The following is a 15,511-nucleotide window of genomic DNA, read 5'->3' as shown; positions in this document are numbered from 1 at the left end:
GCCACCATTAAAGTCAGCAACAAAATGACAGAAAGCATCGAAATTCAAAGAGGAGTGAGACAAGGCTGCATACTATCCCCAATGATCTTCAACATATATTCTGAAAAGATTTTTGACGAAGCACTGCTGGGATCAAAAGAAGGGATCAAAGTAAATTGAGTCCTTGTCAATAACTTGCGGTATGCAGATGACACAGTGCTCATCGCAGACAGTCGAGAAGGCTTACAAACTCTCATTAACAAGGTAACGGAGGCCTGTGATAAATACGGTCTCAATCTGAACATTAAAAAGACAAAATACATGAGTGTAAGTAAGTCCCATATAGATGACAGAACGTGCACAGTGAATGGAGTCCCATTAGAGAGAACACATTCCATTATATACTTGGGTTGCACTCTGGATGACGACTGGAACCATACCACGGAATTGAGATGCCGAATCGAGAAAGCCAGGGTGGCGTTTACTCGTCCAAAAAAAGTATTATGTAGCCATGATATACACCTGGGAATCAGAACTAGAATGGTGAGATGCTACGTCTTCTCGGTCCTCTTATATGGAGTAGAGGCTTGGACGCTCAAAGAAACGATTCTCAAAAAACTTGGAGCTTTTGAAATGTGGGTGTATAGGCGCATGCTTCGTATCAGCTGGAAGGACAAAGTTACAAATGTCGAGGTGATGTCAAGGATGAAAAAGACCAAAGAAATAGTCAAACTAATAAAAACCAGGAAACTGGCATACTTTGGCCACATCATGCGGCATCCCGAGAAGTATCGCCTTCTACATCTCATCATTCAAGGGAAGATCTCCGGTAAGCGCGGCCCTGGTAGAAGAAGAACGTCCTGGCTCAAAAACCTCAGGGACTGGTTCGAGCTCAGCACTCCATCCCTATTCAGAGCAGCGACGGACAGGGGCCAAATGGCCAAATTCATCGCCGAAATCTGATAATGGATATGGCACACAAAGAAGATTAGTTTCCAACTGTTTGTTGTTAACTTCGGATCTTCGTTAACATCCGCGTAAGGTCGACCTTTTTTCACTTATTCTACCACACACCCTCTTTCACAGCACTCTCTGAGCCGGAGTCTAGAGCGGACACGTTTCCACATCACTCACACAAATTCTGCTGGACCCATTTTTTGCGTGTAGTGAACAATTAATCAGTCTTTTAAGTGGTTTCCACCTTCTTTTGGACATTGGACAGTAAAGTTTTTCATATATTTCCTTTGGTAATTGGATGGGTAGATATAGTGTATTGCCATCGAATGTCAAGTGTCTTTTTTGATCAGTTGTCCCGCTCCAATCTGTAGTTGTGCGGAAACAGATTACATATTTCAATCTGTTCTCTAGTGTTATAGCTGTTCTCATTTCAGGTTTGTTTTAAACCATCTAGTTCTTGCGTTTCTAGTTTGTTTTCTTATATAACCATGTAATGTTAAAAAACAACAATATGGATCTCGACGCGTCAAGAGTTAATTAACACTCCGTTCGATTTTGAAGAGACTTGGAATAAGCCAGAATTAGAAATAGCACTATTAAAAAGAGGGATTACTCCTTCAAGGTCATTAGCGGAAATGAGATTACAAGCCTCGGCCTGGAAGGCAGGTTTTGGAGCCAGGTCGTCAGTTGGCTCATTTAACGCAAATAGTACTCCCCAAGTCCCGATACATTGCAATGCTACTCCTAAAGAAACAAATCTTAAATCATACAACGTCTCCTTCGATGGCACTACCTCAGTCCACGAGTTTATTACCCGGGTCGAGGAGTTGCGAGTAGGTCGGTAACTACCTGGAAGGATCATTAGATTAAGCGTTTTCATCGGAAAATATGTAAGGAAGGATACGATTACATAGAAGAATAAAAAAGGTAGGTAATGTAGAAATTTTGAATTAAGCCTGAAAATAGAACTTTAAATTGTCTACAAAAGCTATATATAATTTGTTGAGAAAAAATAACTCCATTATTTGTTCAATTGGGAGGTCAGTACAGTGAACACGTTTCCAAAAAACGGTTGGCCCCAGTCGAAAACAGTACTTATTCAGATTCGGAATCATTAAAATTTGAATTAAAATTATCATCGGATGTGTGGGAACAGATCAGACCCCATAAAATTTTTGCAATAAGGAATGAACCTAATCGTCCCAATTTAAAATTTCGAACGCGTACTGTACCACCGAAAGGAGTTTGGACGCACGTTCTCAACGACGAAATTTACAAACACAATAAAATTAATTGTATTTGGGTATTTCGAACAGGTGCTTTTAGTTTTCGTTGCGAAGCAAAATGCAAAGAATGTGGTGCTTACTTAAAATGTGTAATAAAAGAAAACAATAAGAACTATGATGGTGGCAAAATAATTTCATGTGTAATCACAGGTTACGATGATAATTTGAAACATACACAACAATCGAAAAGGCACTTATCAGGAATCAAAAGGATTGAAGCGGCGAAGGAATTGACTCATCAATCAGCAGTTGTGTATAAAAGACAGTTGGTGAACAATACAATCGCTTATGGTGATTTAGAACCCCCAACATATTTACCGTCAAGTAAGATATGAAATAGCTACTGATAATCAACTGCACAGCAATGTGCTGCTATCAATCTGGCAAATGAAATATACATTGCCATTCTTAGGTGCCATCCATAATTGTGGACTTGATCCCCTTTTTGTCCACTATTGGACAATATCACAAATGGACTTTTATAAAAAATATTTAAAAAAAAAAAAAAAAATTATATGTAGGTGTGATAAAAGTTAATAATATTAACAGTACCCCTGTAATCCAAATGATCTCACAAGCACACGACACACTTTCCATTACTTTTTGGTTAGAGCAATGGATTAAATCAGGTGCTGCAATACCGGATGAGACTAGACTTGATGCATCTTCCGCGCTAATAAATTCAGTTATCAATTGACTGTAATGATATTAAAGAATACATTAAAAAAAAAAGTATAAGATATCTGTCAAACAAACAATGTGAGAGGCCGAAGTGTTTCATTCGAATTGATAGGAATCATTTTATGTCTTCTGTTACAAAATGGAAATGTTTTTCGCAGATAGACAAAAGATTAAAGAAATTTTACTGTCACTGCATTGGACTACTGGTAGACGAAACATCTATAGAATATATAAAATCTGTAATAAAAAACATTGTATTCATTGCATTATCCGCGCATGAAAATATTCAAACTAATTCAGCTAAAAAATTCCTTATATCATATTATGTGGCGAATTGAATTTGTGACAATTTATTACTGATTCAGAATCTGCTGGTGGAAATTCAGTGGTAGGTATTAACAGGTATAAAATTACTGAAAAACTGGAGATGGCGCTCTGGAATGATTCCCTGTGTGCCAAAATGTACAGTACTCCCAAACAACTAAAGGCACACATAAAACGTTTGCACAATCACACATGCAAACGATGCACGACGTCATTCTTTACGATTGGGGAGTTGGTGGCGCACGATGCCACTCAACACAGATGGCATCGTGCATTAGGATTAGAAATTATAGCTTAGTAGATTCTAGTTAGACAATTCAACTCTTAATTTTAATGGTGTTTTCTTTTGTTTACCAGGAATGGTTTGCCACGCGGCACGTGTAAAGTGTGCTTATTATTTTTCAACCATCTTTGGGAGTTAACGAGGCACGAGAGCGAAGAACACCCGCAGCTCCGACCGTACGAGTGCATGACTTGTCATCACTCGTACAAAACACGGTCGTGCCTTAGGGAGCACCGCTAAACCCACGAGCCAGATGTTATGTGCACCACGTGTGCCAAACTGTATAGCACACCTAAACAACTAAAGGCACACGTGAAACGTTTGCATAATCACATATGCAAACGATGCACGACGTCATTCTTGACGATTGGAGAGTTGGTGGCGCACGATGCCACTCAACACAGATAGGATTAGAAATTATAGCTTAGTAGATTCTAGTACCTACTTACTTAGACAATTCAACTCTTAATTTTAATGGTGTTTTCTTTTGTTTACCAGGAATGATTTGCCACGGGGCACATGCAAAGTGTGCCTGCTATACTTTGACCATCTGTGGGACCTCATTAAGCACGAGGGCGAAGCACACCCGTCGGTCCGACCGCACCAGTGCGCGACTTGTAATTATTCATTCAAAACGCGGTCGTAGCTTCGGGAGCATCAAAAAATACATGAGGCCGATGTAACTTGTCCCACCTGCGGTAAAAAATATAGCACCCCGAAGCAGTTAAAAGTGCACATAAAACGTTTGCACAACCATAAGTGCAAAAGATGCACCTCGTCATTTTTGACGGGGCACTTGCCAAGTTTGTTTTGTACGTAGTATTCAATCACATATGGGAGTTGATAAGGCACGAGAGTGAACAACACCCGGAGGTTCGACCGTACGAGTGCATGATATGCAGGCACTCGTATAGATAACGGTCGAACCTCAACGAACACACTCAAATTCATGGCCCAGGCGTTGAGTGCCCCACGTGTCGCCAGTTGTACACCACTGCACGTGGTCTAAGGGCACAACACATCAACCGTCTGCATAACCATAAATGCAGACGATGAACGACGTCATTTTTGACGAACGAAGAGTTGGTGGCACACGATGCCACCGACCACAGATGGCGTCGTGCATTGGCATCAAAAAATACATGAGGCCGATGTAACTTGTCCCACCTGCGGTAAAAAATATAGCACCCCGAAGCAGTTAAAAGTGCACATAAAACGTTTGCACAACCATAAGTGCAAAAGATGCACCTCGTCATTTTTGACGGGGCACTTGCCAAGTTTGTTTTGTACGTAGTATTCAATCACATATGGGAGTTGATAAGGCACGAGAGTGAACAACACCCGGAGGTTCGACCGTACGAGTGCATGATATGCAGGCACTCGTATAGAACACGGTCGAACCTCAACGAACACACTCAAATTCATGGCCCAGGCGTTGAGTGCCCCACGTGTCGCCAGTTGTACACCACTGCACGTGGTCTAAGGGCACAACACATCAACCGTCTGCATAACCATAAATGCAGACGATGAACGACGTCATTTTTGACGAACGAAGAGTTGGTGGCACACGATGCCACCGACCACAGATGGCGTCGTGCATTGGCATCAAAAAATACATGAGGCCGATGTAAGTTGTCCCACCTGCGGTAAAAAATATAGCACCCCGAAGCAGTTAAAAGTGCACATAAAACGTTTGCACAACCATAAGTGCAAAAGATGCACCTCGTCATTTTTGACGGGGCACTTGCCAAGTTTGTTTTGTACGTAGTATTCAATCACATATGGGAGTTGATAAGGCACGAGAGTGAACAACACCCGGAGGTTCGACCGTACGAGTGCATGATATGCAGGCACTCGTATAGAACACGGTCGAACCTCAACGAACACACTCAAATTCATGGCCCAGGCGTTGAGTGCCCCACGTGTCGCCAGTTGTACACCACTGCACGTGGTCTAAGGGCACACATCAACCGTCTGCATAAGTGCAATAAGAGCCATAAAATTACCCACTCTACACAGAATTACACCGCCCATACATCCCGCAGCCGTGAACATACCGCTCATCCCGCCCGCTGCAACACTGAGCCCCTGAACCATGCACAACATATAGCTCAAACAGATGAAACACTACCAGAAGCTCTTGGACACCACACAGACATACTGAAACCTGACAGCCCGACAGACTACACTGAACCTATGACAATTAAAACTACGAAGCAACAACGGCAAGGCCCCATAAGCAAAACCACAGACTACAACGACATGGTTTACATGCTTGACAAAAACAATCGAGCTGCCCTCCGGGAAAAAGAGAAGAGGACTGAAACATACTCAAACAGTCACGCAAACCTAACGGACGAGCAAAAAATAGACTTACCAGTACAAGACAAACACGCTGACCCGACCGGACATCCTGCCCCGACTCAGACGCAAACCTAAACTAAACTAGACGACCCAAAACATCACAAGGAGACCACTACGGAAATAAATATCGGGCATGCGGGATGTGCGGAATGAATTTCCAGCACCCATTCGAGCTGAAGCTTCACGAAGAGCGAGAACATCTAAACAGTGCAAATATTGCGACAACACATAAAAACGAAGCACGACTTTGAGTGTGACCGATGCCGCTCAATTACTCACTTATTCAAATTTTTTGTTGGTATAATATTTTTTGCATGGTCATGCATAATTTTGTTACTTATTTTATAATTGCTTGACTAAGTATAACTACCGCCCCAGAAAATTATTGCAAATATCCTAAGCAAGCAAATACCCTGTGCGTGGTATGCGGACTGGCTTTTAGGCACCCGTACGATCTAAAGCTGCACAAAGAGCGGCACCACAGAAACCTTCGACCGCATGAGTGCCAATTCTGTCATAGCTCCTTCAGGAGGAAATGTGAATTACAGAATCACATCGAGCTGGACAGCCTCTCGAAAATCAAGATGCTCACTCTACGAGATTGCGTTAACCTACACAATCTCTTGCTGACAGCCTTCATGATTTGCCCCATAATGCAAACTATATCCGCACAGCGCAACCATAACGCACGGACATGAAGGCTGTCGACGCAGAGGATGAAGAACTGACTACTCTGAGACAGATGGCGCTCAATACCAAGCCACCACGAAACTACGCACGTACCGAAAGAAGCCAGAATCACACTCACCATATACCTACAGCCACGCCAAACAAGAAAGTAGACCCATCCGCTTATACCAATAGCGAAAACGACCAATTCGCAGTCGTGATAAGGGGCTTTCCATTTGGTACTCCCGTCACCGACATCACCAATGACCTACTTCGAAGAGGCCTCCCTATTGTCAGTGTCCGGAGAATGACTCGCTGGAATCAGCAACCGACGCCTCTTGTCCGGGTCGAACTTTTGGACAACGACAGAGGGAGGCAGATCTTCACACTGAAATACGCCCTATACCACAGCATCAAAATTGAAACACCCGGACGCTGGCCAAACACCTGGAGCCAGAAGTGCAATAAGAGCCATAAAATTACCCACTCTACACAGAATTACACCGCCCATACATCCCGCAGCCGTGAACATACCGCTCATCCCGCCCGCTGCAACACTGAGCCCCTGAACCATGCACAACATATAGCTCAAACAGATGAAACACTACCAGAAGCTCTTGGACACCACACAGACATACTGAAACCTGACAGCCCGACAGACTACACTGAACCTATGACAATTAAAACCACGAAGCAACAACGGCAAGGCCCCATAAGCAAAACCACAGACTACAACGACATGGTTTACATGCTTGACAAAAACAAACGAGCTGCCCTCCGGGAAAAAGAGAAGAGGACTGAAACATACTCAAACAGTCACGCAAACCTAACGGACGAGCAAAAAATAGACTTACCAGTACAAGACAAACACGCTGACCCGACCGGACATCCTGCCCCGACTCAGACGCAAACCGAAACTAAACTAGACGACCCAAAACATCACAAGGAGACCACTACGGAAATAAATATCGGGCATGCGGGATGTGCGAAATGAATTTCCAGCACCCATTCGAGCTGAAGCTTCACGAAGAGCGAGAACATCTAAACAGTGCAAATATTGCGACAACACATAAAAACGAAGCACGACTTTGAGTGTGACCGATGCCGCTCAATTACTCACTTATTCAAATTTTTTGTTGGTATAATATTTTTTGCATGGTCATGCATAATTTTGTTACTTATTTTATAATTGCTTGACTAAGTATAACTACCGCCCCAGAAAATTATTGCAAATATCCTAAGCAAGCAAATACCCTGTGCGTGGTATGCGGACTGGCTTTTAGGCACCCGTACGATCTAAAGCTGCACAAAGAGCGGCACCACAGAAACCTTCGACCGCATGAGTGCCAATTCTGTCATAGCTCCTTCAGGAGGAAATGTGAATTACAGAATCACATCGAGCTGGACAGCCTCTCGAAAATCAAGATGCTCACTCTACGAGATTGCGTTAACCTACACAATCTCTTGCTGACAGCCTTCATGATTTGCCCCATAATGCAAACTATATCCGCACAGCGCAACCATAACGCACGGACATGAAGGCTGTCGACGCAGAGGATGAAGAACTGACTACTCTGAGACAGATGGCGCTCAATACCAAGCCACCACGAAACTACGCACGTACCGAAAGAAGCCAGAATCACACTCACCATATACCTACAGCCACGCCAAACAAGAAAGTAGACCCATCCGCTTATACCAATAGCGAAAACGACCAATTCGCAGTCGTGATAAGGGGCTTTCCATTTGGTACTCCCGTCACCGACATCACCAATGACCTACTTCGAAGAGGCCTCCCTATTGTCAGTGTCCGGAGAATGACTCGCTGGAATCAGCAACCGACGCCTCTTGTCCGGGTCGAACTTTTGGACAACGACAGAGGGAGGCAGATCTTCACACTGAAATACGCCCTATACCACAGCATCAAAATTGAAACACCCGGACGCTGGCCAAACACCTGGAGCCAGAAGTGCAATAAGAGCCATAAAATTACCCACTCTACACAGAATTACACCGCCCATACATCCCGCAGCCGTGAACATACCGCTCATCCCGCCCGCTGCAACACTGAGCCCCTGAACCATGCACAACATATAGCTCAAACAGATGAAACACTACCAGAAGCTCTTGGACACCACACAGACATACTGAAACCTGACAGCCCGACAGACTACACTGAACCTATGACAATTAAAACCACGAAGCAACAACGGCAAGGCCCCATAAGCAAAACCACAGACTACAACGACATGGTTTACATGCTTGACAAAAACAAACGAGCTGCCCTCCGGGAAAAAGAGAAGAGGACTGAAACATACTCAAACAGTCACGCAAACCTAACGGACGAGCAAAAAATAGACTTACCAGTACAAGACAAACACGCTGACCCGACCGGACATCCTGCCCCGACTCAGACGCAAACCGAAACTAAACTAGACGACCCAAAACATCACAAGGAGACCACTACGGAAATAAATATCGGGCATGCGGGATGTGCGAAATGAATTTCCAGCACCCATTCGAGCTGAAGCTTCACGAAGAGCGAGAACATCTAAACAGTGCAAATATTGCGACGACATATCAAAACGAAGCACGACTTTGAGTGTGACCGATGCCGCTCAATTACTCACTTATTCAAATTTTTTGTTGGTATAATATTTTTTGCATGGTCATGCATAATTTTGTTACTTATTTTATAATTGCTTGACTAAGTATAACTACCGCCCCAGAAAATTATTGCAAATATCCTAAGCAAGCAAATACCCTGTGCGTGGTATGCAGACTGGATTTTGGCACCCGTACGAACTAAAGCTGCACAAAGAGCGGCACCACAGAAACCTTCGACCGCATGAGTGCCAATTCTGTCATAGCTCCTTCAGGAGGAAATGTGAATTACAGAATCACATCGAGCTGGACAGCCTCTCGAAAATCAAGATGCTCACTCTACGAGATTGCGTTAACCTACACAATCTCTTGCTGACAGCCTTCATGATTTGCCCCATAATGCAAACTATATCCGCACAGCGCAACCATAACGCACGGACATGAAGGCTGTCGACGCAGAGGATGAAGAACTGACTACTCTGAGACAGATGGCGCTCAATACCAAGCCACCACGAAACTACGCACGTACCGAAAGAAGCCAGAATCACACTCACCATATACCTACAGCCACGCCAAACAAGAAAGTAGACCCATCCGCTTATACCAATAGCGAAAACGACCAATTCGCAGTCGTGATAAGGGGCTTTCCATTTGGTACTCCCGTCACCGACATCACCAATGACCTACTTCGAAGAGGCCTCCCTATTGTCAGTGTCCGGAGAATGACTCGCTGGAATCAGCAACCGACGCCTCTTGTCCGGGTCGAACTTTTGGACAACGACAGAGGGAGGCAGATCTTCACACTGAAATACGCCCTATACCACAGCATCAAAATTGAAACACCCAGACGCTGGCCAAACACCTGGAGCCAGAATATCCATCCGACGAGATTTTTCTGTTTACTTACTTATTTTTATTCTTTAGACATGAAGTTTTGCCGCCCGTACAACGGAGTGACGAGGCATTCCAGAAGGAGCAGATGGAACTCAAGCTGTCAAAGCTGGAGAAGCGCTCCGCCAGGTTGAAATCTGATTATCCTTATTGTTAATATTATGACTCGAATCTGCAGGTGGTTCCAAGATATAAAAATAATAATAAAATGCGACTTCTATATTTTGACTGATGGGCCCATGCAATATGCATTCTATCTATGGCAGAGATTAAAGAGAGTAAACGATAAAACTCAAACGTCTACTCAAAATCCTGCAATCCCTTGCATTTGGCACAATGCACAGTGCTATTTAGCACCATTTTATTCAACTCAAATGATCAGGATTAAAATTTCTTATCCAAGAGTCATGAGTAGCTCTTCCAAGCATAAAAATCGTTGTAAAGAAATAATATCCTATTATTTAACTCCGTAATTATTATGAATTTCTAAAATAAATTTGATGCTTTATAATCGCTGAGGATTTTATTGTTATGGAAGTCTGTCGATATGGATTTTCTAGTGTAGTTTTCTTATATCACCATAATCTTTTTTTAGGGCCGCCAAATACCAGGATGTCCTACATAAATCCTACGACGCGTGGGTGTCTCACGTAGATGAGACACTGGCGAGATACGCGGCATACAAGATCAGACTTGCCAAATTAAGGTATTCTTCAACATTGTTTTTCTATCTTGCAAGTGATTGGCCTCATGGCCCCCATAAGGGGGAGTTGACAGGGCTTTGGCCTGGGGGCCTGGGCTTAGGAGGGGCCCGGAGTGGCGGGTCGACCAGATTAGTGATATAAATTTGAATTAAATATTCGCTTTAATAGTGAAAAAAGTCGCCTGCGAAATTGTTATCAAGAATATTAACATTTTAAAATATTTGGTTATGCAATGCAACAATTTTTGATGGTTGGCTCAACGAACACACTCAAATTCATGGCCCAGGCGTTGAGTGCCCCACGTGTCGCCAGTTGTACACCACTGCACGTGGTCTAAGGGCACAACACATCAACCGTCTGCATAACCATAAATGCAGACGATGCACGACGTCATTTTTGACGAACGAAGAGTTGGTGGCACACGATGCCACCGACCACAGATGGCGTCGTGCATTGGCATCAAAAAATACATGAGGCCGATGTAAGTTGTCCCACCTGCGGTAAAAAATATAGCACCCCGAAGCAGTTAAAAGTGCACATAAAACGTTTGCACAACCATAAGTGCAAAAGATGCACCTCGTCATTTTTGACGGGGCACTTGCCAAGTTTGTTTTGTACGTAGTATTCAATCACATATGGGAGTTGATAAGGCACGAGAGTGAACAACACCCGGAGGTTCGACCGTACGAGTGCATGATATGCAGGCACTCGTATAGATAACGGTCGAACCTCAACGAACACACTCAAATTCATGGCCCAGGCGTTGAGTGCCCCACGTGTCGCCAGTTGTACACCACTGCACGTGGTCTAAGGGCACACATCAACCGTCTGCATAACCATAAATGCAGACGATGCACGACGTCATTTTTGACGAACGAAGAGTTGGTGGCACACGATGCCACCGACCACAGATGGCGTCGTGCATTGGCATCAAAAAATACATGAGGCCGATGTAACTTGTCCCACCTGCGGTAAAAAATATAGCACCCCGAAGCAGTTAAAAGTGCACATAAAACGTTTGCACAACCATAAGTGCAAAAGATGCACCTCGTCATTTTTGACGGGGCACTTGCCAAGTTTGTTTTGTACGTAGTATTCAATCACATATGGGAGTTGATAAGGCACGAGAGTGAACAACACCCGGAGGTTCGACCGTACGAGTGCATGATATGCAGGCACTCGTATAGAACACGGTCGAACCTCAACGAACACACTCAAATTCATGGCCCAGGCGTTGAGTGCCCCACGTGTCGCCAGTTGTACACCACTGCACGTGGTCTAAGGGCACAACACATCAACCGTCTGCATAACCATAAATGCAGACGATGAACGACGTCATTTTTGACGAACGAAGAGTTGGTGGCACACGATGCCACCGACCACAGATGGCGTCGTGCATTGGCATCAAAAAATACATGAGGCCGATGTAACTTGTCCCACCTGCGGTAAAAAATATAGCACCCCGAAGCAGTTAAAAGTGCACATAAAACGTTTGCACAACCATAAGTGCAAAAGATGCACCTCGTCATTTTTGACGGGGCACTTGCCAAGTTTGTTTTGTACGTAGTATTCAATCACATATGGGAGTTGATAAGGCACGAGAGTGAACAACACCCGGAGGTTCGACCGTACGAGTGCATGATATGCAGGCACTCGTATAGAACACGGTCGAACCTCAACGAACACACTCAAATTCATGGCCCAGGCGTTGAGTGCCCCACGTGTCGCCAGTTGTACACCACTGCACGTGGTCTAAGGGCACAACACATCAACCGTCTGCATAACCATAAATGCAGACGATGAACGACGTCATTTTTGACGAACGAAGAGTTGGTGGCACACGATGCCACCGACCACAGATGGCGTCGTGCATTGGCATCAAAAAATACATGAGGCCGATGTAAGTTGTCCCACCTGCGGTAAAAAATATAGCACCCCGAAGCAGTTAAAAGTGCACATAAAACGTTTGCACAACCATAAGTGCAAAAGATGCACCTCGTCATTTTTGACGGGGCACTTGCCAAGTTTGTTTTGTACGTAGTATTCAATCACATATGGGAGTTGATAAGGCACGAGAGTGAACAACACCCGGAGGTTCGACCGTACGAGTGCATGATATGCAGGCACTCGTATAGAACACGGTCGAACCTCAACGAACACACTCAAATTCATGGCCCAGGCGTTGAGTGCCCCACGTGTCGCCAGTTGTACACCACTGCACGTGGTCTAAGGGCACACATCAACCGTCTGCATAAGTGCAATAAGAGCCATAAAATTACCCACTCTACACAGAATTACACCGCCCATACATCCCGCAGCCGTGAACATACCGCTCATCCCGCCCGCTGCAACACTGAGCCCCTGAACCATGCACAACATATAGCTCAAACAGATGAAACACTACCAGAAGCTCTTGGACACCACACAGACATACTGAAACCTGACAGCCCGACAGACTACACTGAACCTATGACAATTAAAACCACGAAGCAACAACGGCAAGGCCCCATAAGCAAAACCACAGACTACAACGACATGGTTTACATGCTTGACAAAAACAAACGAGCTGCCCTCCGGGAAAAAGAGAAGAGGACTGAAACATACTCAAACAGTCACGCAAACCTAACGGACGAGCAAAAAATAGACTTACCAGTACAAGACAAACACGCTGACCCGACCGGACATCCTGCCCCGACTCAGACGCAAACCGAAACTAAACTAGACGACCCAAAACATCACAAGGAGACCACTACGGAAATAAATATCGGGCATGCGGGATGTGCGAAATGAATTTCCAGCACCCATTCGAGCTGAAGCTTCACGAAGAGCGAGAACATCTAAACAGTGCAAATATTGCGACGACATATCAAAACGAAGCACGACTTTGAGTGTGACCGATGCCGCTCAATTACTCACTTATTCAAATTTTTTGTTGGTATAATATTTTTTGCATGGTCATGCATAATTTTGTTACTTATTTTATAATTGCTTGACTAAGTATAACTACCGCCCCAGAAAATTATTGCAAATATCCTAAGCAAGCAAATACCCTGTGCGTGGTATGCAGACTGGATTTTTGCACCCATATGAACTAAAGCTGCACAAAGAGCGGCACCACAGAAACCTTCGACCGCATGAGTGCCAATTCTGTCATAGCTCCTTCAGGAGGAAATGTGAATTACAGAATCACATCGAGCTGGACAGCCTCTCGAAAATCAAGATGCTCACTCTACGAGATTGCGTTAACCTACACAATCTCTTGCTGACAGCCTTCATGATTTGCCCCATAATGCAAACTATATCCGCACAGCGCAACCATAACGCACGGACATGAAGGCTGTCGACGCAGAGGATGAAGAACTGACTACTCTGAGACAGATGGCGCTCAATACCAAGCCACCACGAAACTACGCACGTACCGAAAGAAGCCAGAATCACACTCACCATATACCTACAGCCACGCCAAACAAGAAAGTAGACCCATCCGCTTATACCAATAGCGAAAACGACCAATTCGCAGTCGTGATAAGGGGCTTTCCATTTGGTACTCCCGTCACCGACATCACCAATGACCTACTTCGAAGAGGCCTCCCTATTGTCAGTGTCCGGAGAATGACTCGCTGGAATCAGCAACCGACGCCTCTTGTCCGGGTCGAACTTTTGGACAACGACAGAGGGAGGCAGATCTTCACACTGAAATACGCCCTATACCACAGCATCAAAATTGAAACACCCGGACGCTGGCCAAACACCTGGAGCCAGAAGTGCAATAAGAGCCATAAAATTACCCACTCTACACAGAATTACACCGCCCATACATCCCGCAGCCGTGAACATACCGCTCATCCCGCCCGCTGCAACACTGAGCCCCTGAACCATGCACAACATATAGCTCAAACAGATGAAACACTACCAGAAGCTCTTGGACACCACACAGACATACTGAAACCTGACAGCCCGACAGACTACACTGAACCTATGACAATTAAAACCACGAAGCAACAACGGCAAGGCCCCATAAGCAAAACCACAGACTACAACGACATGGTTTACATGCTTGACAAAAACAAACGAGCTGCCCTCCGGGAAAAAGAGAAGAGGACTGAAACATACTCAAACAGTCACGCAAACCTAACGGACGAGCAAAAAATAGACTTACCAGTACAAGACAAACACGCTGACCCGACCGGACATCCTGCCCCGACTCAGACGCAAACCGAAACTAAACTAGACGACCCAAAACATCACAAGGAGACCACTACGGAAATAAATATCGGGCATGCGGGATGTGCGAAATGAATTTCCAGCACCCATTCGAGCTGAAGCTTCACGAAGAGCGAGAACATCTAAACAGTGCAAATATTGCGACGACATATCAAAACGAAGCACGACTTTGAGTGTGACCGATGCCGCTCAATTACTCACTTATTCAAATTTTTTGTTGGTATAATATTTTTTGCATGGTCATGCATAATTTTGTTACTTATTTTATAATTGCTTGACTAAGTATAACTACCGCCCCAGAAAATTATTGCAAATATCCTAAGCAAGCAAATACCCTGTGCGTGGTATGCAGACTGGATTTTGGCACCCGTACGAACTAAAGCTGCACAAAGAGCGGCACCACAGAAACCTTCGACCGCATGAGTGCCAATTCTGTCATAGCTCCTTCAGGAGGAAATGTGAATTACAGAATCACATCGAGCTGGACAGCCTCTCGAAAATCAAGATGCTCACTCTACGAGATTGCGTTAACCTACACAATCTCT

At 44.5% G+C, this 15,511-nt stretch overlaps 2 protein-coding genes across 2 annotated transcripts; both read left to right on the top strand.

The window, feature by feature from the left end:
* Positions 1 to 519: 519 nt before the first annotated feature.
* On the top strand, positions 520 to 942 carry LOC147065825 (uncharacterized). Its single transcript, XM_085956236.1, has one exon. The coding sequence runs from the start codon at positions 520 to 522 to the stop codon at positions 940 to 942; it is 423 nt and encodes a 140-aa protein (XP_085812362.1).
* An 8,424-nt stretch (positions 943 to 9,366) lies between these two features.
* On the top strand, positions 9,367 to 15,174 carry LOC147065824 (uncharacterized). Its single transcript, XM_085956235.1, has 2 exons — positions 9,367 to 10,216; positions 13,850 to 15,174. Exon 2 carries the CDS (start codon positions 14,073 to 14,075, stop codon positions 15,039 to 15,041), a length of 969 nt encoding a protein of 322 aa, XP_085812361.1. The 5' UTR covers positions 9,367 to 10,216; positions 13,850 to 14,072; the 3' UTR covers positions 15,042 to 15,174.
* The last annotated feature ends 337 nt before the right edge of the window (positions 15,175 to 15,511 follow it).

The sequence above is a fragment of the Rhyacophila brunnea genome, unplaced genomic scaffold, assembly GCF_057557595.1.
Source record: "Rhyacophila brunnea isolate RB1 unplaced genomic scaffold, BYU_Rbru_1.0 scaffold_510, whole genome shotgun sequence".
In the NCBI taxonomy this organism is placed as follows: Eukaryota; Metazoa; Arthropoda; class Insecta; order Trichoptera; family Rhyacophilidae; genus Rhyacophila; species Rhyacophila brunnea.
This window is presented reverse-complemented; position numbering and strand designations above follow the sequence as displayed.